The sequence below is a fragment of the Eleutherodactylus coqui genome, chromosome 5 (assembly GCF_035609145.1).
Source record: "Eleutherodactylus coqui strain aEleCoq1 chromosome 5, aEleCoq1.hap1, whole genome shotgun sequence".
Taxonomy (NCBI): domain Eukaryota; kingdom Metazoa; phylum Chordata; class Amphibia; order Anura; family Eleutherodactylidae; genus Eleutherodactylus; species Eleutherodactylus coqui.
The window spans coordinates 111,848,521-111,872,393 of NC_089841.1; the positions used below are offsets into that span (position 1 = coordinate 111,848,521).

General features: G+C 43.6%; 1 protein-coding gene across 1 annotated transcript; it reads left to right on the forward strand.

Moving 5' to 3' along the window:
- Window positions 1-625: 625 nt before the first annotated feature.
- FAM174A (family with sequence similarity 174 member A) lies at window positions 626-23,563 on the forward strand. Its single transcript, XM_066603026.1, has 3 exons — window positions 626-1,043; window positions 15,844-15,975; window positions 23,205-23,563. The coding sequence occupies exons 1-3, from the start codon at window positions 730-732 to the stop codon at window positions 23,206-23,208; spliced, it is 450 nt and encodes a 149-aa protein (XP_066459123.1). The 5' UTR covers window positions 626-729; the 3' UTR covers window positions 23,209-23,563.
- The last annotated feature ends 310 nt before the right edge of the window (window positions 23,564-23,873 follow it).

Sequence of the window (23,873 nt, forward strand, 5' to 3'; positions counted from 1 at the left end):
ACAGAACACCACTGCTCCTTCCCGGGACCCCTACAGAACACCATGATCGCTCCCCGGAACCCCACAACCCCTCCCCGAGACCCCTATGGAACCCCACTGCCCTTCCCCAGGACCCCTACAGAACACCACTGCTCCTCCCCGGGACCCCTAGAGAACACCAGGGCCCCTCCCCGGGTCCCCTGCCGAACACCACTGCTCCTTCCCGGGACCCCTACAGAACACCATGGAACCTCCCCGAGGCCCCTACAGGTCACCCCGGCCCCTCCCCGAGGCCCCTACAGGTCACCCCGGCCCCTCCCCGAGGCCCCTACAGGTCACCCCGGCCCCTCCCCGAGGCCCCTACAGAACACCATGGCCCCTCCTCTGGACCTCTACAGAACACCATGACCCCTCCCCGAGACTCCTACAGAACCCCACGGCCCCCCTACAGAACACCACAATCACTCCCAGAAACCCCACGGCCCTCCCCGAGACTCCTACAGACCACCACGGCCTCTCCCCGGTTATAGAAGTAATGGCTTGTATTCAACCACAAACAGTGAAAGAAAAGCCAACTCCAGCAGCATAGGGCGCGCGGCAGACGTGTGACGTCACCACGCCCAGCGGCCTGTCGCCTAGCAACCACGCAGCGTGCGCTGTGAGACCAGGAAGTAGTAGTGGAGCTGTGCCCGCGGCATTGTGTGGCAGTGCTGACTGTCCTCTCCTCCGGGCAGCGGGGGGAGGAGGAGGATGTGTGAGGAAAACACAGTATGGCCGCCCGGCTGGGTGACGTGCGCCCTGTGTGTGCTGCTCACTCTCTGCTGTGTGCCCGATGTCCGCAGCTCTCCGGGCCCAACAGCAGCTGGCGTAGAATCCCCGACCAGTGTCAACGGCCCGCAGCTCCCTGCACCTGCCAACGGGAGTAGTTCAAACACTGCCAATGGCGATGTGTCCTCTACCGTGCCAGCCCCCGTCGTGCCCAAGCCTCAGACCCAGCGGGCTCTGGCAGTGCTAGTCGTGGTGAGCGCCGCCGTCATCATCTTCTTTGTCATCAGGACAATCAGGTGAGCCCTGTGGAGGTGATGACGACATGTGTGTGCAGGACTGACGTCACCACTGTGTATTCTCTCTGCACCATGTTAGGGTGACCTCATCCTTCTGCTCCGCCAGCCCAAGTGTGGACTGAATTGGGTTCACAAAGGGTGTCTTTCATGCGGACTGATAAGCGTAAAAGGTAATCGCAGCGCGTCCTATTTTGATTTGTCTTTACGGACCAGAATTGTCTATAAGTGTGTGGAGGGGAAAAAACGCACCCAACACGTATGTAACCTGCATTCTTTTTTTCCTTTTGCGCTTATGAAAACCTGGTGGTACACGGACCGTACGAGAACGTAAAAAAAAAACCTTAAGCTGCACGCAACACGCCAATACGAGCGCAGTGCAATTGGTCTGTTTTTTTATGGATTAAATTAGTTGATGCCCGTGTGAACGAGCGCTGGGATGCCCGCACATGGCAGGAATTTGCTGCGGATCTTGTTGCAGATCTACGACACGCTATGCAGCTTATTAGCAACATGCGAACATCCAAGCCCCCGCCCCCCTGGCGCATTTCACAGGGTACTTCTAAATCTACACTTGGCAGGCATATTTGAAAAGTAGTCAACCGCATGCAGTCTGCCCGGGAAGCCGCCACTCAGTGTGTGCATACACAGCGGCTGCCATCTCATTATGGACAGTGTAGGGAATGTAGAGAGGGGTCCAACACTGTGCTTTTGGCTAATCATATGGAACCCTGGGGCGGCAAGGCTCAGCATACACAGAACTACACTGTGAGTGCAACTCAGTGCCCCCTGGGGTCGGGGTGGTGGCTGCTTGGCGCCCCCTGGGGTCGGGGTGGTGTCGCCTCACTGCTTCTTTTGAAATAGTCATAAAGTTGAAGTTCAGGCTGGGCTCACACGAGCGGGTTGGATTCCGCATGCAGGAGGCCCACAGCGGATTCTGGCTGTGAGCCGGTGACCCTGCGTACCTCTCTTAACTGTACTACGGATAACCGCGGAGGCTAGCAGGCGATCATGCACAGTACAGCTTTGATTCATTATTGATTATTCAATGCTAATTGCAAAAGTATTGGCGCCCCTGTATAATGTACCTAACCTAATTCTCTAACTTCCCAGTGTCGTACAAACATGAAATTTGGCACGACCATTCTTTAGGTCCTAAAAGGAAAAGTAAAGGGGGCACAACTTGAGTTTCAATTCTAAGTGCAAAAGTAAGTGACCCCCTATGTAATGTAACTAATAACACATCTATACCGCACAAACATGACATTTGCCACAACTATTCTTTACAACCTGAATAGTACAAATAAAGGGTTCGCAAGTTCAATTTTCAATTCTAAGCATGAAAAACTGCAAAAATCCACAATACATGATATAGTTCTGGTGTTGGCGGCATTAGCACTTGAGATGACATGATATCACGTTCGGGAGATGTGAAGATAGCGGTGAAGGACTGTGCTTCAATGTTGTTGGTCAGTATGCACCGCCAGCTGTGTATGTGGACATTTGTGAGGGGTCATTTATTGGAGTCTCCACACAGGTGTCGAGCAGTCTGAGAACCAGGTGCAAACTGCCAGGCTAAGTACTGCTGTATCCATAGCAACTGAGGCCGCAAGGGTTTCTGCGGTATGTAGTCCGCCTATAACCCCTAATTTGCTCTAAGACCATGTGACTGTTGACATGACTATGACATCATGACAGGTCCTGTCAGCACATGAGATACTTCCAGACTGAGTACTGCTGTATCCATAGCAACTGAGGCTGCAGGGGTTTGTGGGGGATGTAGTCCGCGCATGATACCTCATTCAGTGCACAAGGATAATAAATAGAGATGAGCGAGCGTACTCGGATAAGCACTACTCGCTCGAGTAATTGGCTTTATCCGAGTATCGCTGTGCTCGGGTCTAAAGATTCGGGTGCCGGCACGGAGCGGGGAGCTGCAGGGGAGAGCGGGGAGGAACGGAGGGGAGATCTTTCTCTCCCTCTCTCCCGCCCGCTCTCCCCTGCTCCCCGCTGCGACTCACCTGTCAGCCGCAGTGGCACCCGAATCTTTAGACCCGAGCACAGCGATACTCGGATAAAGCCAATTACTCGAGCGAGTAGTGCTTATCCGAGTACGCTCGCTCATCTCTAATAATAAACCTTTTATGTGATGTAGCTAAGAGTCGGTAACTGAGTACATGATGGTGACATCATCAAAGCTGCTGTCAGGCTCTGCATGTAACTTACACAGCACACACACGGACGGAGAAGTGGTCGTTAGCACTTTGATGCCGATGGGAGTCTACCTCACCTCTGTGTGTAAATGCTAAAAGGCTGTAAAGTACATAAGGAAGAGGCCATGAACTGCATGGATGCCGTTAAAGCTAAAAAGGGGCTGCAACCTCCAGTCTGGGGGTGAATTTGAATAAAAAGGGGGTTACTTTTAACCCATTGAGGACCAAGTGCGGTAAATATAAGGCTCCTAGTCCTGGAATTAAAGCCCTGCCGATAGTAAAATTACAGCAAGTAACTTACGGTTAGTAGCAGCTAATAACCGTGAGAAGGCAGGAGGGGTTTTTAACTCTTTCTGCCTTTTGCTTCCCCGAGTTTGCAGCACTCAATGAGCTGTGTACTAGAAAGTGGAGGTGTTTCTTCCACTACGGTAGCCGGGGGGCATGTGACGGCCGGGATTCCCTGCTGCAAAAGAGCTATAGGGTAGCAGAAAACTCTGATTAGCTCTGCCAGTGACTAATGTTATTACAGGGGATGTTTTTCCCTGTAACTGGGGCTCCTATGGATGGCTCGGCCACGGTGGAAAAATGTCAAATAGAAAAAATAAAATGTGACTGTCTCCCAGAGGTCTTATGTAACGTCATGGGGGACATGTATGTAATTAGGTTTTTACTATCTATCAGTAAAACAAAACTGCAGAACAAAACAACAACATATACATAAGAAAGAAAATGACCCAAAGCCGACGCCAACCAAAACCGTCGCTGTAATCCAAAACCATGCATATTATATATCAAAACATCCAAAGCAAATAGAGGAACCCATTACCATACTTTATTTTAGCATAAATATACAAATTTTAAAAAACTATAAATGTTAGCTTTTTATCCCCAATAAAAAAACAGGAAAAAAGTTAGTGATAAAGATATTTTAAAAAATTGCCCTTTATGTTACAGGAAAAAAAAACGCAGCAAAAAATCTTTTAGTAGCTAAAGGAAATAAACTAGGCAGTAAAACCACCACATGGGTAAAATCCCTAAAAAGTGTCTGGTCCTTAAGGTACAAAACAGCCTGGTCCTTAAGCGTTAAAAGGTAAAAAGTGAGAATGGGAGGGGTAGCACATTCTGCAGAGGGACATTGGTACATGCAGTCTGAGTAGAATCTAACGCTCCTCTATGTCTATACTTATTTTATTCCTCAGTTCCTGTAAAGTATCCACGATTTCATAACATTTTCTGTGCGAACAATGCGTAAACACCCTTACCAAATTAACTCAAGCGAGGCCGGGTATATTTGCTAGTCTTCTAATGCAATACAAACAAACTATACAAGGACTTACAAGCTCATTGGACAGGAGAGTTGTTCAAGTCATATCAAAGTCATATGTGTGTGTATGTGTATATATATATATATATATATATATTTATTAGTGTGTGTTACTGAAAGGGAAATATAAACTTTTGGTTTTTTTTGCAAAATTATCTGTGCATGCAGCAAATAACAGATTTGTGTTGGAAATGATATGAATGTCAAGTATTCAGAAACTGAATTCAGCATCATAATTAGGAGCAACGTATTTACCGTATTTTTCGCTTTATAAGATGCACTTTTCTTCCCCCCCAAAGTGGGGGAGAAAAGTCAGTGCGTCTTATAGAGCGAACGTGCCGCTTGTTCGCACGATCGCGAGTTTAACGCGCAATCACGCGAACATTCGGCCAAAGAAACTCAGAATCAGTTCTCTCTCCTTTGCGCTGCTGCCCGCTGATTGGTGGTGAGCGCGTGCAGGAACAACTGTTGCTCCCCTTCCTCCACCAATCAGCTTGACCCCTTCCTCCTATGAGGAAGTGCTTACAGTTCTTTCATTATTGCATGACAAAGCTACCTTAGTCTCCTGCTGCATCCATCCAATTTTAGAAAGATGTCAAAGCAGAAGCGACTAGCATATAAAATCCTTTTAAACTGGAGGTAGTGAAATACGCCAAAGAACATGGGAACAGAGCAGCTGAGAGAAATTTTGGGCCGCCTCCAACAGAAAAAATGATACATGAATGGAGGAAACAGGAGGAGGAGCTGCAAAAAGCAGATAAAAGTAAGCACACTTTTCGTGGGCGTACTGCAAAATGGCCACAGATAGACGTGGAAATGAATGAGTGGATAATACGTCACAGGAACAACGGATTTTCAGTCTCTACAAAAATGATCATCTTTGAAGCCAAGCGTCTTGCTGCAGAGAAAGGCATTGATGACTTCACTGGATCCGCATCGTGGTGCTACAGGTTCATGGGGAGATGTGGCCTTGCTATGCGCACCAAAACTAGGATTGCGCAAAAAATGCCTAAAGAATATGAAGCCAAGATTGTGTCTTTTCATAAATTTGTAATTGATGCAAGAAAGAAAAATGGCTTTGAAATAGGCCAGATTGGGAATATGGATGAAGTCCCGTTAACTTTTGATGTTCCATCAAACAGGACTGTTTGATTTAAAAGGTGCAAAATCCATAACTGTGAAAACCTCAGGACATGAGAAAACGCATTACACGGTTGTGTTGTCCTGCTGTGCAGATGGCACCCAACTTCCACCAATGCTAATCTTCAAAAGAAAAAGCATGCCAAAAGAGGCGATCCCACGAGGAGTTATTGTCCATGTTCATGAGAACGGATGGATGAAGGTGGAATGAAGATATGGATCGAAAAAGTGTGGTCCAGACACCCTGGAGGGCTTCTGAAGAAACCTGCCCTGCTAGTACTTGACCGGTTTAGGGCACATATCAGTGAAAACACAAATATTTAAAGAAGCAAAGGCCCATCTAGCTGTAATTCCTGGGGGGCTTACCAGCCAGTTGCAGCCTCTGGATGTTTCTATTAACAAGCCATTTAAAGTTTTCATGCGAGAGGAGTGGAACAAGTGGATGGCTGCTGGGAATCATGACCTGACACCCACTGGACGCATGAAAAGGCCCACTATCACTCAGGTTTGTGAGTGGGTAAAAACATCGTGGCTGGCTGTGAAGGAGGAAATTGTTGTAGGATCCTTCAAAAAATGTGGCATCAGTAATGCCTTGGACGGTTCTGAGGATGGAATCCTTTATGAAGATGCTGACACCAGTGACAGTGAGTCACTGAGCTTGAGAAGTTCGGACAGCAGTGAGGAGTGTTTGGGGTTTCCTGATGACTAGAGGTGTATTGTTCTAAAATAAAAATCTCTGCTCATCTGTTAATTACAGTAATAATAGTTCTTAATGCGGCTGTTGACTGACTGCTGTTCATGTTTACATATTATTCTGTTATTTTATTAAATATTTAAGCCCACTTTTTGGTTCAAAATATTTTTTTCCTACTTCCCTCTCTCTAAAACCCGGGTGTGTCCTATAAAGCGAAAAATACGGTAACATTTATTTCAAAATATAACTAAAGCCATTGCCATTATCAGTACTTGCACTAAGGCCGGGCTCACACAAACCTATTAGATTGTGTATTATATGCGCATAGTATGTTATGAATGGCGTTGGTGAAAGTACATTGATTCTCACTGTTCCATTTACACTTGCGTATATTGTGTATATTATGCGCTTAAAAAATAACTAGCCACGTTATATTGTACAAAGCATTACACTTGTAGAGCTCTATTGTTTTCTATGGGTGCGTTCCGAACACAGTAGATATGGAGTTACATTGTGTATGTACAGCGATTTTTCTCCTCTCTTGTCTTCTTACACATGTTGCTAGGAAACATGAGAAGAAACATGTACATGTGCAAAAATGCGCCAATACGTGGGGATACAGTTGCTTATGCCAGTTAAATGCTGTGCTTTTTTAATGTGGAGTATTACCATATGGTTGTGTCAGCCTGGCCCAACAATCATGTTGTGATATAACAGGTGAGAAAAAAAATACAGCTTTGCATATACTGTCTATTTTGGAAAAAACAAAACAAAAATGGCATAATTTGCAAAACACAAGTGTAGATCGTAACATCAAAAATACAAAAAAAAAGTCACCAAAGATTCTTTAAAAATATATACCGTATATACTCGAGTATTAGCTGACCTGAGTATAAGCCGAGTCAATTAGTTTTACCTAAAAAGAAACTAGTAAAAAGTATTGACTCGAGTATAAGCCTAGCTATACTCGAGTATATACTAGGTAGAAAAAAAACCACAATACTCACCTCCAGCCGGCGTCTGTGTCCCCGACGTGATGGTCTCCCCTGCGGTGCGGCAAGCTGCATGAGAATTCTCTCTGCTGTCATCTCCCTGCTTGGCTTTGAATTCCCCCACCGTCAGCGCTGTGTAAGTAAGCGTTGGGATTGGATTGAGCGCCAGCCAATCACAGCTTGCTTTTGATAAACCAATCACAGCCATTCAGTGATGTCATTCACTAAATGGCTGTGAATGATCGAGCGCCGGTTACTCTCAGAGGGATGGGTGGTAACTCTGTCTCTGGAGAGCTGGCCAGCCAATAACCCGATGTGCCCATCACCTGAGCATATCCTATAACTGTGTGCGCCCAACCCATGTCTCCACCCTTACATCCGGTGGAGTCCAGATGCACCAGTGCTGAATCAGCCTATGTAAAGGCCAAGTAGATGAGCACCAGTCTCATTCATTGGCGCTCATCATCTGCATCTGATTGTCTAGTGTAATAGCACCCTAAAGGTCCATTTACACGGGACGAATGTTCGGCAAACTCGTCCCTGTGTTTTCCTCGCTCCCGTGCTCCTGCACAAGAGTTAGCAGAGCTGTCTCACAGAGCGGCCAGCAGGGGGGGCAGGGCAGTGCAGGAGCACGGGAGCGAGGAAACACAGGGAAGAGTGTCAGTCCTCGTTTGCCCAACATTCGTCCCGTGTTTAAAAAAAACAAAACACTGGTTGATCAAAAGTTATCTGGTGTCAAGTCCCAATTGTTCGTATTTGAACGACTTGTGAATGAATTTACATTGAGATCCCCGCTATGAATGATATGTCCTGTGGATAGGTCATCAATAATAGTATAGGGGGAGGTTTATGTAGTGTTTTTGTCTACTCTAAGCCCTTACTTTAATGGGGTTTTCTTTGAGTAGCCGAAAAAGGAATTCAAATGGAGCCATGAATGGAACCATTAACGTTAATTGGGTAACCTGAGACCAAAGGTGCAAGCTTTGGGTTCCGTTTGCTCTGGTTTCCATTAATTTCTGTAATTTTTAGACACAAATGGCTTAATTGACTACAGTCTTGTGTTCTCAGTAAATGACCACAAAATCAAACAACCAAAGTTTGCACCTTTTGGTCTCCTGTTGCCTAATTAAAGTAATGGTTCCATTTAGGGTTCTCTTTGAATAGTTTTTAGCTACTCATACTGAATTCTGGGTAGAAAGACTGAGTGTAGATCAAAATGTAGTCAGTTGATCCAACCAGTATTTTATCATGTTTCATGATCCTTTTTTTTTCTGTTCCTCCCTGGCAGCCTTATATTCCTATCTGGCCATGGTAATAAATATGAACACTCAGTAACTGGATTTTTTTTTTCTCTAGTCAGCAGTGCAAGTAGATGTGGCAATGCAATTCTGAATGAATTAGTTGTGACCATTAGTAACACCCTTGCTTAAAGCTACTTAATCGGCCCTTCTGCTGGCTAATAAAACTTTTTTATATTTTTGGAAATATCTTAGAATTAAAAAAATAAACTTTTAATATTATGTATTCTATATTTGGCTACTGGGAGATGGAGAATTGATACCGTGAGGTGCTGGCAGTTACTACCTTTGCCCTCCCTATAATCGGGTCTTGTTTAGTAGGTTACTTCTGTCCATGAATTTGCTTAATATATTAGCATTTGAAGTTGAAGTTACACGTCCTCCCTTATTCAGGTGGCTGTAATTTTTATTTTTTTCTTCATCTGTGACCTGTCCATGTATTTTCCGGACAAAACATGGCCCCTATGAGACTAATGGTCCATGTAAAAAATATTGCTGCACGTCGTATTCTCACCCATATGTGCGCTCGGCTAGGAGGAATTCATGTGGTAAAACGTGACGTAGACAGAAGTGATATATACCCACTATTATGGAGGAGACAGGTTTTTACAATAAATGTTTTATAGGAGCATAAAGTTATATAGCCGCCGTTTCACTGCCTTGACTTATCACATTGCAAGTTCGTGGATTCTATTCTGTCTCCTAGAGAAATATATCCTGGAATTAAAGCCAAAATAGTGCTAATGACAAGTAGCTTGCGTTCAAACACTGGTGCACCTGTATTAGTATTTCAGATGTGGATCACAGCCTTCCCATCTTGGCAGTGTGGGGGCTGATTTGTCTACCGGCAGAATCTTAACGTTCCAAACCCACAAGTAAACTTTGCTTGCTGCTTTGTAAAATGTCAATTAATGCAGTAAAACGGTGAGATTGGAGCATTTCTGTGTGACATTAAGCAGCTAAAGTGTCATAATTATGCATAATCTGTACATTACAATAGACAATCTGCCACACTTTATTACTGTAGAATTGCTTTCCAGCATATGCATTATGCTCCCTGAAATCCAATGAATAATTTGGAATGACCTCCTGGTCCTTGTATTCAGGAGCGCACATCAGACGCAGCATACCATTATTATCATTGCCATGTTTCTGTTAAAGAAATATTGTCTGGTTACCAAAATTAGGGGCTGTTGAGATTAGGATTCTCATGTATATTTCACGTAGAAAAAAAAGTATCCAAATATAAGCCATTTTAAACATACCTGAATGTTTTTAAAACACGCATTAAGTGGATTTTTTCTGAACTGCAAAAAAAAAATATACCATTACACAACTCATTGAAGTATTTCCTTTATTTGGCTCCTGGGTAGAATAAACCAGCTGCCAAGTTACTTTCGAAGTTGAAAAATTATATATGGGCCTGTCCTCATAGCATGATGCACTTGTATAGGATGACATAGTCTGATGACAGATCTGCACCAAAGGGATTGTACCAAGTTTAAGACTGCATTCCGATGGCCAAACATGAGTTGGGCCTGAGATTCTTGGGTGCAACTCGTACCACACAGCACATGGACACCTCACCTGTGTGCTATCCGGTGCATGGGGAAGTGAAGGTTGCATATCCTATCTTGTCACATTTTGCTCTAACTGGCTAACACTGTACCAAACCTTTGTTTTCATTATAACTACCCTGTTTCCCTGAAAATAAGACATAGCATGATTTTCCAGAATTTTTGAGGATGCAAAATGATTTTTCAGGCTTTTGCGGATGCTTGAAATATAAGCCCTACTCCAAAATTAAGCCCTGCTAACAGTTAATTTAAAAAGTCAATTTAAATAGTGTCCAGGCAGCTATACATGTAAAAAAGTTAACCCTTTTTGAACAAAAATTAATATAAGACACTGTCTTATTTTCGAGGAAACACGGTAGTTCCCTCCTATCACTACACATTAAACTGTGGTAATTAGCTATATAAAGCTGTGGAAGCAGGGAGAGGGAAATGAATAGCAGTCTGTGTGGGGCGGTTGAGGGTTTCTCTCAGGAATCCATTGTCTACTCCTGGCATGAGTCTCATTGTGTATGAAAGTCAAACAAATACTCCCCCACCCCCTCCTCAACTCGGCAAGCCACTCAAGACTGCACAAATTCCATTCAAATGGAACATCTTGAGCGGCCTGACTACTATTTATATGCTGGCTTAAAACCAATGGTAAACAACAAGTGAACAACAGCCCGTATTTACAAGTAATGATTAGCCGTCACTTTTGGCCGATTGAACAAATTTCAAGAGTCGCTTGTAAAGGGGCCTTAAGGCATGATTGAGGCACTTATGCCTAGGTCTACAGACATGAATACGAGTGTTCTCCAGTGCCGAAAGTACATCTGGATTCATTGCTGAAGACAACTTGGTTTCACTCCATAACAGTCCAGTTTCGTTCGCGACACCACTGCAAATAAGAGACGACTGGGCGGGTGTCAAATGCAGTACACGTCATGGGTGCTGAGAGAGCAGATGTGGTTCAGACAGACACAGGAGCCTGTAACGGTGGTGCCAACTGTCTCTGAATGTCAGATGATGGAACCATTGGAGGTGCTTGTCAGACGAACAGTCAATCGTCTTTACTGGTGGTCTGTTGAGGGTGTCCTGAGCCTGATTGTCATGTGTGCGTGCCCTCACATATTCGCTGGCCCCAACACATCCTAACCTAAGGCTTGAAAAAGACTTAGATTAAGTCGAAACGTCGCCATTTTATAGAGCAATAAAACCCTTTTCTACAATTTCTACACCGTTGATGCTGCCGCCTCCTTGGACACCATTGCATTTATTTGGGGTTGGGTTCATGACCCCACAGGTGGCTTGGCATACACAGATTGAAACCTCTGCACTTAAAGGGGTTGTCTCGCGGCAGCAAGTTGGGTTATACACTTCTGTATGGCCATATTAATGCACTTTGTAATATACATCGTGCATTAAATATGAGCCATACAGAAGTTATTCACTTACCTGCTCCGTTGCTAGCGTCCCCGTTGCCATGGCTCCCTCTAACTTCAGCGTCTAATCGCCCGATTAGACGCTCTTGCGCAGAAGGGTCTTCTGCCTTCGGGTCTGTCCGGCAGCAGCAACGTTCTGGCTCCGCCCCCTTCTACGCGGCATCGCGTAGCTCCGCCCCTCGCGTGTGCCGATTCCAGCCTCCTGGTTGGCTGGAATCGGCACACGTGACGGGGCGGAGCTACGCGATGCCGCGTAGAAGGGGGCGGAGCCAGAACGCCGCTGCTGCCGAGCCGAAGGCAGAAGACCCTTCTGCGCAAGCGCGTCTAATCGGGCGATTAGACGCTGAAGTTAGACGGAGCCATGGAGACGGGGACGCCAGCAACGGAGCAGGTAAGTGAATAACTTCTGTATGGCTCATAATTAATGCACGATGTATATTACAAAGTGCATTAATATGGCCATACAGAAGTGCTTAACCCCACTTGCTTTCGCGAGACAACCCCTTTAGTGCATGTGTTAGGTGTGCTGCGGGACTTTCCTATTTCTACTAACACATCCTAACCGTCTGGTCAGAACAGCCCTGGTGGCGGGCGATTTATCGATATAACCATCCATCTTTTCGCATTCCAAGAATGCGCCCCCTCTCAAATTCTGTTAACTTGGTGAAATCGCTTTGATTTACGTTGTAGAGGCGTCTAGTGGTCAACCAGCTCTACAAGTGGAAAAAGATGTCCATTACACAGAAGTAGCCTCTGAGAGCCTTTTATAGGTCACGGGTGGAACCTCTTTTTTTAGGACTTTAGGTGACAAGACCACTCATCTAATCATGCCACAACTCTGATCATCTATATATCTACCTCAGATATAACTACACGCTGAATTTGGCAGCAAAACAACAACTCCTTCTGGGTCCTTGATTGTTTTATTTATTTTTATTTTTTGACATTTTTACAAATGTCTTCATCTATTCATTTAGGCCTCATGTCCACGGGGAAAATCAGATCCGCTGCAGATTCTACATGTAGAATCTGCAGCGGGTCCCTCCTGCCCCGCGGACATGAGCGCTGAAAATACGAATAAATAAGAATTTACCTATCCGTAGCGGGCGGCGAAGCTCTGCTCTTCCTCACGGCCGGATCTTCTTTTTCAGCCGGCGGATGAATTCCTGACGCCGGCGGCACGTCGCCGGCACGTCGTCGACGTGCCGCGCGCATGCGCCGGGCACATCCGCCGAGCCGAAGCAAGGGAGATGCGGCCGTGAGGAAGAGAAGAGCTTCCCGGCCCGCTGCGGGTGAGTAAATGCTTTTAATTCCTATTTTAGGTCTCCCGCGGATCCGGACGGCTTCCATAGGCTTCAATAGAAGCCCGCGGGAGCCGTCCCCGCGGGAGACCCACACGAAAATGGAGCATGGTCCAGATTTTTTCATGCTCCATTTTTTTTTTAAATCCCTTTTATTGACGATCCGCGGGTATTTATGTACCCGCGGGTGGTCAATGCATCCCTATGGGGTGCGGATCCGCGTGCAGGTAATCCGCTGCGGATCCTAAATCATATTTTCCCCGTGGACATGAGCCCTTAGAAAGTGTATGTTCTAGTGTTTTATTCATGGATATTTCTGTCTCCATAGCTGAGAAAAACCCAACATGGTGAGAAATTGAACTATTTTCTACACTACACTTGCGGACCTTTGCTTCAATAGAATCCGCATAGTCTAGAAGTGAGAAAATGATCATTAACACATTTTTTCTGAATAGGTTTTGTTTTCCTGTATTTCCAATAGACTTATTCCCTGGCATTTCATCTATGATTCTCTGACAGGAAAGATTTAAAGCAACCCTCCAGTCCTGGGACCACGTTTGTCCAGGAATTAGAGGGAAATGAGGAGTTGTATTACTTGGTTCCCATTTTTCTCCCTATTGTGTAACTGATATGCTTGTTCCTGGGGCCCCTCTCTGGTGACCCAAGATGATTGGGGCGCTTCTAGCACTAGTCATTACACGCTGTGCATCAGTGGTCAGACACTGCAGGCTTCTTTTGGTTTGGTCAACACTGCTCGTGTGGGCATTGCCTTCATCACAGTTAACTTTTCATTTTGGAAAGAGATACCTGCAGTATATGGGTAGCAGAATGTCACCACAGTATGTCAACCTTTTCATGGCCAAACTAGAGGAAGAGTTTTTGACTACCAGTATGATTAAACATCCTGCATACTTCTGATACATTGATTTGCTAATTATCTAGACAGGCTCTGAAGATGAGCTTGCTGACCTTCAACAAGTTCCATCCAACTATTGGGCTCGCTTTCAACCACTTACAAGCACGGATACATTTTCTGGACGCGACCATATACGTCAAAAAGAAAACATCAGTTTACTATAAATCTACAGGCCGTCCCGTATATCTATCATGGAACAGCTTTCATCCATGACACATAAAGAAGTCATCTACAGTCTTAAATGCATCCAGATCTGTTCATACAATAAGAGAGAAACCATCTGACATCTATGAGGAATTCATTCCTACTGCAGGAATACCATGTACTGGATGTAGATCAGTAGCTCCACAGTCACAAGGAGGAAGAGAACAGCAGGGTGCCCCTAGTGGTCACATACAACCCCTAGATGAACATCGGCAGTGATTTTCCTGAAAATCTTAATTCTGAAAAGTCATTTCAAGAATAACAGGAAAGTTTGGGAATTCAAATTAAGTACTTTTCAATAATTGACCCAAGGACTAAATTTTGGCACCTTGTTTTTGACCCAGTATATGAACACAACACGCCACCATTAGTGACTCCAGATCCTAGGTCATCCTATTTCAACCTTTCATCCATACAGAGTATCAAAAGGAAGGGACAGCAGCATTCAATTCAAGCCTATGTAGGCAAAGTCTTCCAAATGCAAAGCCACTAGGTAAGGACTTGAACTGCAAGATCCTGAGAACATCCAACAACCAACCGTAGGGAAAGTGTCAATATAAATGGTGTGGACGAGGAGGAAAAAGAGGGCTGGAGCAAAACCCGTACAGTTGTGTGTGTTGTGAAAAAAATGATACTGTAAAAGTGGTAGAGAATGAAGTGGTAACTTCAATAGTGGGGGTGCTGCTTGACCAGATGACGCACCACCTGGGTGGGCGTGATAGAGTAAGAGAATAGAACAAAAAAACTGGCAGTGGAGAAGGTGCAACACTCCAGGTTAAAGCAAATAGGAAGTGACCAAAGGTGTGGAAAACTTCGCCTTTTATTTAATAAAGTACTGAGAACTTGAAAAAAGTGGGTAAAATAACAAACTGTGCACTACTTAACAGTTAGCTGTCCCACCAGTTCAGATCAGCCGCTCTGGTCCCAGAAGTTCCTGGGGTGGTCACATGTTGCTTGAACAGTGAACACTAGTGAACAGCACATGACCAGAGTGGCTGCTCTGCATAGGCAGGAGTACGGTGCAGTTTATTTTGTCGCATTCTCTACCCGTAGCCACTTTTTTATTTTTTAAACTCTTAGAAAGCTCTTTATTAGCAATCATTCTGCAGATAATTTAGTTTTGTTAGTATGCGGAAAACAATCATCAAAGGTTGGTTTTTAATGGAAACTTTTTACAGTTTTGAATTAAATTGGCACATAACAAGGAGATTGCAGAGAAGATGCCTTCACAAGACCAGCCGACTATTACAAAGAAAGGGGCGTGATTACAACACAACTGCCATGCAGTCATGTAGAGACAGTAAAATAAAAAATGAATCTACAATCGGAAAATAATAGATTAGAAAAATGGCAAATGTTTCAGTATCTGGTTTAAAAAAATAAATAAATAAAAATTAAATTTTTTTATATATATATATATATATATATATATATATATATATATATATATATATAATTATATTTATTAATGTGTGTGTGTATGTATGCAAGTTGGAATTTTTTTCTTAGACAATTTTTTTTGTTCTCGTTGATTATTCTGACTTTTGAGAATTTTTTTTTTCAACTTTCCAATGAAAAGTAAGGGTACATTGTCTTTTTATTATTGCTACACAATACACAGTTTATCAAATGGTATGCATAATGAAAATTATTTTGTGTCCGTTTAGGTCTTCTGAATTTCACCTCTTGTTGCATTCATCCTATATTTTACTCTAATCAACAGAACAAGAAGAAAAAATAAGAAAACTAGAAAATATGGAGTATTGGATACAAATATAGGAAATATGGAACTAACGCCATTAGAACAAGAGGAAGAAGATGATGACACTTTGTTTGATGCCAATCAGCCTCGAAGGTAAGCATTTGTAGTTGGGTTTACTGTATTGTACGCACAGAATAATGGTAATCCACAGATACAATACTGTTAATTCTCTCTATGTTCGTTACCTTTGGGATATACTCATTGCCAAAAAAATCCATCACCTGCAAGGAGTTGTGAGAATCGTATGAATTTTACATGTGCGAATGTAACATTGATATAAGTAACTGATTACAATATCAGAGCAAAAGGAGAATTAATTGCAAAAAACGGAATACTTAATAGGGGGGCTCTAGTACCCAGTTGTACCATCTGTAGCTTGGATACTAGATGTGATGTGGATGGACATGGAATCTCTAGTGCCCTGTTGGGTTGCCTCTATCTTGGATACAAGATATGATATGGGCGGGCATGAAGGCATACAGTTTCCATATGGAATCCTGCAGCATATCACTCCACATTTACTGTAACTGAGCCTCCAGATCATGCAAGTACGTAAGTTGATGTCACAGATGGTCCCATACATGTTCTATTGGCGATAGATATGGCAAGTGGGTAGGCCACGAAAATGTGGTAATGTTGTGAAGGCATTCCTGTGACACCCTTGCTGTGTTTGGCCGAGCTGGAAATTGCCTCTTGAAAGCCCTGCCATGAGAGTCAATACGTGTGGCTGCAAGAGGACCTGAACATATCACTCAGCTGTTATTATACCTCGTACCACTACTAGGGGTGACCAATTATCATATGTGATGGCACCCCAGACCTTCACACTAGCAGTGGGGGCAATAATCCACTCCACAGGATTGAGGCGTTCACCCCTAGGTCTCTAGACACTAACATGGCTGTTGTCAGTGCCCAAACTAAACCTGGATTTGTCGCTGAAGACAACCCGGTTCCACTGCATAGCAGTCCCGTTTTGTTTCTCCCAACACCACTGCAAATGGAGGTGATGGCTGGTGGGTGTCAAATGCAGTACATATAATGGGTCCAATGAGACCAAAGGTCCTTCAGCCAAGCGCTTGGAAATGGTTACGGTATACACAAGACCAAGTAAAAAATGGTGCCACCTGCCTCTGGATGGCAGAGAATGAAACAGTTGGAGCTGCTTGTGCTTGTCAGACAATGAGATGATCCTCTCGACTGGTGGTCTGTTAAGGGCAAGCTGACCTCGGTTGCATTCTGTGAGTGCCTTCAAGCATCCACTGGTCCCAACCTCCTAACAGTCTAGTCAGAACGGCCCGGGTGACGGACAGTTTGTCAATACGACCATCCAGCTTTTCGTATTCTGTTACGTCTAGTGGTCAACAAGCTCTACACAATTAGAAAAAGAGGTCCACTACACACAAGCAGCTTCCTGAGTTTTTAATATTTTTTATAGGCCACGGGTTGGAACCACTTTTAGAGCCTCAGGTGACAAGAGCGTTCATCTAATCACACAACAACTCTAATCATTTGCACATCTGCCGGAGATGTAGCTGCATGACGAGTTTTGCAGCAAAATGATAACCCCTTTAGTTGTACATGTGACTGTTCAGCTAATCACTGGCTTCATAAGTCGTGTGCAGCTTACGGAAGTATCACTGCAGAAGCCTGTGAATGGCCCAACAGTCTTGTGTGCAAGGAATCTGACCACTGCACGTTCTTCTGGGACCGGAGTGGTGAGGACTGTGGCTCCTGCAGTGGACTTGGGAGGACTTCTAACCAGGGAATGGTGTTTTGTTTAGTTTTTTTTTTTTTTTGTTTTTTGTTTTTTTTATTTAAGGCCATGCCCTGCCCAGAAATGTTTTTTAGAGATTCGTCCTGTCCTGTCATTATCAAATGTGTATGGGGGCTGCTCAACTTCCTCCTGAAAGTTGGGGGAAAGAAGGATTGGCTATGTTAAATTTCAGTACCCAATCTGGGAGAAAAGCTGGAACTAAGGGTGCCTGACTGCAGCTTACCTCCCTAAACACCTGGATTTTAGGCCAAGCTGAACGTTCCTATGTATGGGAGAGCTGGTAGAAACATCTGTCAGATGAACGTTTCTTTGCCCAACAGTTTTATTGAAGGTGTGTGGAAGCCTTGACTCCCTGCCATCCCATGTGGATCCACACCCTGTCCTGCCCACTGAATTTCTCCCATTACAGCTCTGTTCCATTTCCGCAGCCTCACTCCACATCAGCCGATGTTCTCACCCAACAAATCAATAAATATTAGATTAACCCTTTCCAATCCAATTTTGGATTCAGGATTTCCTAAAAGGCTCTCTCTTTTTGCTCCTATACAACGGTGCCATCTGCTGGCTAAAGCCAGTGTGTGCGCGCCAGAGAGGCTCTGACAGCGAAGTGGCTGGCAACAGATGGTAAGAATACCCTGTCGGACGTCTTCTGACATTTGAGCTGTACAAGCTTCAATCAGAATGTAGGAAGACGTCAGACAGTGGATTGGAAAGGGTTAATGCATTTTTCTTTTGTAATGTAAATAACGGTGAATAAAAGACCCGTCTAGTTTTCTACTAAACCAACTGCCTTCTATAGCGATAAAAGTTTTAGTGAAGATTAGCAATCGCGTTCCACCGTTTACTGAGCTACTGTTTGTTTTTCAGACCTCTAATCTGTAAAGCTTTGTGAAAAGAAGGCAGCTTTCTAGTTCTAATGGGGCCTGTTTTTTTCATAGTGCCATAGGGCATGTTGTATATTATGCGGCCTAACAGATGGTTTATGCAGATAATGTAAATCTTGTAATACAGTTGTTTAGTGCAGAGTAAAATATTGCTTCCTGTTGATTTGTGTTCTGGAGTAATTTACAATATAGTGCTCTTAAATGGCCTTAAAATGCATGTAAAACAGAAGAATATGCTTCATCTTCATCTATCAAGAACGGTGTGCACAGGTGTGTAAACATTCATCCGCATGATAAATGGTGACAACTACCTGATACGAATGGCAGTTCTGTGTTTATAGGGTGTAGAAACAGAACATTAGAATTCTAGCTATACATTTTATATGCTGAGGAGAGCGCTAAAACCTCTTAGAAAGAACTCTTTATTTTTTTGAAGTTTGGTTTGTTATTGATCTTGTTATTAGCATCACTCACTGGGGTACTGCTAATATTCACAGGGCTTGTCATAGTCCTTTTTTTCTTTTTTAAACTCTTTTAATAGCGATTGCAAAGTACATGGAAATAAATTACTCAAGGAAGTTTTTATGTTTTTGGTTTTTTTTTTTTTTTTTTTCGTTTTTTTTTAAGTGATGCAGATGAAGCACGAAAACTTTTCTGTACCAACGATCATTCTAAATGAGTGGTGGTGCTGTTAACCAGTTCTAGGAGCTAAACATATCTAATGTGGAATTTGGAATGGGGTTGCCAAAAGATACCCAGGTTCTAACTGCTGATGCTTATCCTCAGGATAGGCCATCAATAGTAGATTGGTGGGGGTCAGCCTCCTGGAACCCTCCCCCGGAGGATGTGCTCCCGCACAGATCTGATTTATGCCAGAAGCAGACAGCTCTGTTGTCTCCGCAGTGGCCGCTTACCTGCAAAACGCAGTAAGTTCTATTAACCCCTTCAGTGGCAGGTTTAGGTAGTCTTCAGCACATTTCAACACTGATTTTTAGGAGATTTTCCGGACGTGCCACTAAAGGGGTTAAAGTGGATGACTATGGCCAGTCGATTATTTGTGACCTTTCTTGAGGATGGACCCATCAGTAGGTAAAAGCTGGACAATCCTTTTTAACTATCTTATGTGGAGCACTTTAAATATACATTTATATAACTGCCAGATATCAATTATTGCGATAAGTTTACCATATGCTTGAAGCATGCAATCCATCCCCTTTACTGAAACTCCTTTAGGCTGTATTCCTAATTGCTTTTGGAGATTTCATCACAAATTCCATCATACATGCTACACCATTCTTCTCATCAAAACAACTTGCTTCTCTGCCCGGCCTGGACCACGTACAGATTTACCTACTAAACGCAATAGATACAGATGCTTAAAAACTATTATTTTTCCTATATTAACCCCAGTGTTAACTGATGAAGGGGCCTTATGCTGAAATGTGTTTTACGGCTGGCTTCTACTCAATAAAAGAGAATACACAGTATACCCTGTGTATACGACCTAAGGATTATTTAACTTTTACTGGATCAAAAGAATCTGATCGCCTCTCCATTCCCAATTTGACTTTTTCTCGATACCCATCTATCTGCTTAACCTATCAAACTCCTTTTGTAAGTCAATCAAACACTGCTCTATCACTTCCATTGTAAGTGGGAGTCATGATGCAGATGTAAACGGAGCCTTAAAGGAGACTTGTCATGATCTTTGAGTTCCACAATAGATTATGGGGCTCAAAGGTCAGGGAATGGGGAGTCCTGGGAGCGGTGTTTTTTACTCTCCGGATGCTTGTTTCTGTGCTGTGTGCTCTAAATGGCACAGAGCCAAAAAAACCCCAATATTGTTAAAACTTTGCAATCCAATTTTGGATTCAGGGTTTCCTAGGGGGCTTTCTCTTTCTGCCATTAATTAATGGCGCCATCTGCTGGCTAAAGCCAGTACTGCAGTATGTGACATGCTGGAGAGGCCCCCGACAACAGAGCGGCCAGTAATCTACAGTAAGAAAACCCTGCCGGACGTCTTCCGACATCAGAGCTGTACAGCCTTCAATCGGAATGTCTTTAGACGTCAGACAGTGCATTGGAAAGGGTAATCTGGACAAGTAAATTAAACTATAGAGATAATTGTTAAAGTGACCCTCTAGTCCTGGGACAAAATTCTTTCCAGGAACTGGAGGGGCAAGTTATATTACCTGCTGTCTGTTTTTTGTACCATTGTCCCTCCGATCTGCCACTTTCCGGACCCGGTTTTCGTTTTTTCAAGATGTCTGCTGCAGTTATCTAAATGTAAACTATTCATTGGTAGTGTGTCAAGACTACACATACTTTCTGATTGGCCAGCACTGCCACATAACCAGTGCTGGCCAATTGGAGAGCAGTGTGAAGCGTCTTATACTACTGATACATGGTGTTCGTTAGGTAGTTACAAAATTACATCAACCATCTTTGAAAACTGAAAATGGAGCCCGGGAACCAGTGATGCAGAGGATGGACCAACAGTGATATAACGCTCTTCTGTGGTATGTGTTCAAAGTTTTTGTCAAAGGACCAGATGGTCGCTTTTTTAAAACAACTACTACTGAAATCTGCTTTAATGTTCTGTGCATTAGGCCACTCTCATACATGTCACTTTTTACCACGATTAGCACGGCATACAGACCGCTGCACTAACCACAGTACAACACTGCTATTGGTTTCAATGAAGCCTCGCAGATGTGCTCGAACGCGGAGTTTCTAATGCTGCGATTTTCAAGCAGCGTCTGTTCTATTTCTGCGTGTTTTAGCGCATTTTAACGCACCTCATCACCCATCACAATGATAGGTTGGGTTAAAATGCACTGTCAAACACCGTCCCAAAATTGCAGTAAAAATGCCACAATTTCAAGCGGCGTTTTCTGAACACATGTATGAAAGTGGCCTTATTCTTCAGATGCATCTATTTTTCCTCCAGCTGTCTGCTACATACTGTTTTTGTTTTTACTCTGAGGACTATTTGACAACACCAGCTGATTGTAGAAGCCCAAAATTTTTGGTGGCACAAGCCAACCATCTGATTTCTGTGGGTGCCTCCCAACTGGTGATGTCATGGGAAAGAAGGATTAGCATGTTGAATTTCAACCCACAATCCTTTTGCTCTCCCGGTAGATAAACCGCCATCGAAGCAAGACACATGCACGCTAAACCAAGCCTGGTACGCATGTGTATGGAGAAGTTGGAAGAAATAGATGTCGTTTGACCAAGAGCTTTTAAAAGTGTATGGGAAACTTAACATTAAAGGGGTTTACTGAGCAAATACTAATGATGTTGTCAGAATAGGTCATAATTAGAGATGAGCGAACGTACTCGGATAGGCACTACTCGTCCGAGTAATATGCCTTATCCGAGTACCTCCCCGCTCGTGCTGAAAGGTTCGGGTGCCGGCACGGAGCGGGGAGCTGCAGGGGAGAGCGGGGAGGAACGGAGGGGAGATCTTTCTCTCCTTCTCTCCCGCCCGCTCTGCCCCGCTCCCCGCTGCGACTCACCTGTCAGCAGCGGCAGCTCCCAAACCTTGCTGCACGAGCGGGGAGGTACTCGAATAAGGCACATTACTCGGACGAGTAGTGCCTATCCGAGTACGTTCGCTCATCTCTAGTCATAATACCCAGTTTCCCTGAAACCAAGACCAACTCTGAAAATAAGCCCTAGCATGATTTTGAGGATGCAGCATGATTTTTCAAGATTTTTGAGGATGCTTGATATATAAGCCCTACTCCAAAAATACACATGTTACAGTTAATTAAAAAAATCTATTTAAATAGTGTCCAGGCAACAATACATGTAAAAAAGTAAAAGCTTTTGGAGCAAAAATTAATATAAGACCCTGTCTTATTTGGGGGGAAACTGGATAGTTGCTCGCCAGCAATCCACCACTCTGGATCCCGACAAACAGTTGATTGTCAGTACAGTGGCACCAGACGTCATCTGTCCAGCAGGAGATCTTAAAGGCGGCTTCACTCCCATTGAAATCAGTGGGGTTGAACCCGCTTTGGAGGCATTTTGCTCCGACCTCATTGGAGACGGGAGGAGAATAGACCTCTTCATTCCCATTGATTTCATGCGAGCGGGCTGGATGATCAGCTGATCGTTTTGGATCAAGCGTGGTGGATCCCCGGCAATCAACTATTGATGACCTATTCTGAGAACAGATCATCAAAAGTGTTTGCCTGGAAAACCCCTTTTAAGAGAGCTTCTAGTGAATATGTGAACTAATACGAGACAGAGAGGACACTGTGATATTGTACAAGGCCTACAGTAGAGCGACTAGAATGAAGCTCTGTTTTAGTTGAACCATAATGAAGTATATGGCTGATTCCCGGCAGTAGGATCAGCCTGCTTGTAAATTTTATGTGCAACAGGAGGTGCACTTCAATTATTCAGCCATTCTTTTGATGAGCCCCCCCCCTCCAAATGCATAATTTACTGTCACTGTCAGTTTGAGATCAAAGATCAAGACAAAGGAAGTTCTGACTTCTTAGATGTGATGTAACCAGTGACAGTAGTGATGGCCAACCCTTTTTTTTTGTAAAGGCAACAATGCTGAAATAGAAAGTGATCCTAGCTCTGGTGTGCAGGAGATTCTTGACTAACTTTCTTACTTTTTCTTTATTGTTCTCTCTTTCCTGCAGATAAGAAGATGCCTTTCATTGAATACAGTTGTTGACAGGGGAAACCGTTCTGCTAGAAGAAAGAGAATACATTTGCATACTGTCTTTGTGTTCAATAATATCATTGCTTATTTTGCACATACTTTATAGCTGTATCAAAACGTAAGTCACGTTCTTCATTAAAACACAAATATTCTTATGTGAAGGCTAGTTGTTGTTCGCCTCATTACCGTGGTACATATGTTTTTTACTTTTTTTTTTTGTTAAATTTTGTAGTAATACATAATGTTTATATTTCCATGTAAAAGATGTATTAATTTACAAATAAAAGGTGAATATTGTGTTTGTTGGTAAATTGTGTCAATAAAAAGGTAAAACAAGTCTCATATATTCTTACATTCATTGTTCCGGGTTCTTAGTTTTGTCTAAGGGCAGGGAGCGTAATTTTTATAGCGTATTACACGCACATAACACGCGGTGAATGGAGTCAACGAAAGTGCATTTTTAGATGCAGCATTTTACCATTCACTCTTGTGAGCCTGCCCTAAATGTAATATGAAGGGTGAAAACTGTTGGTCAAGTTGGATTAAAGGCTATGACCGCCTTTGGTGGACAAATTGTTTCTTTTCTCTTAAATGCTTGTGTTTTGGGCTGGCAATGAATTTTGCAGTAGAGTTTAATAAGTTTGCA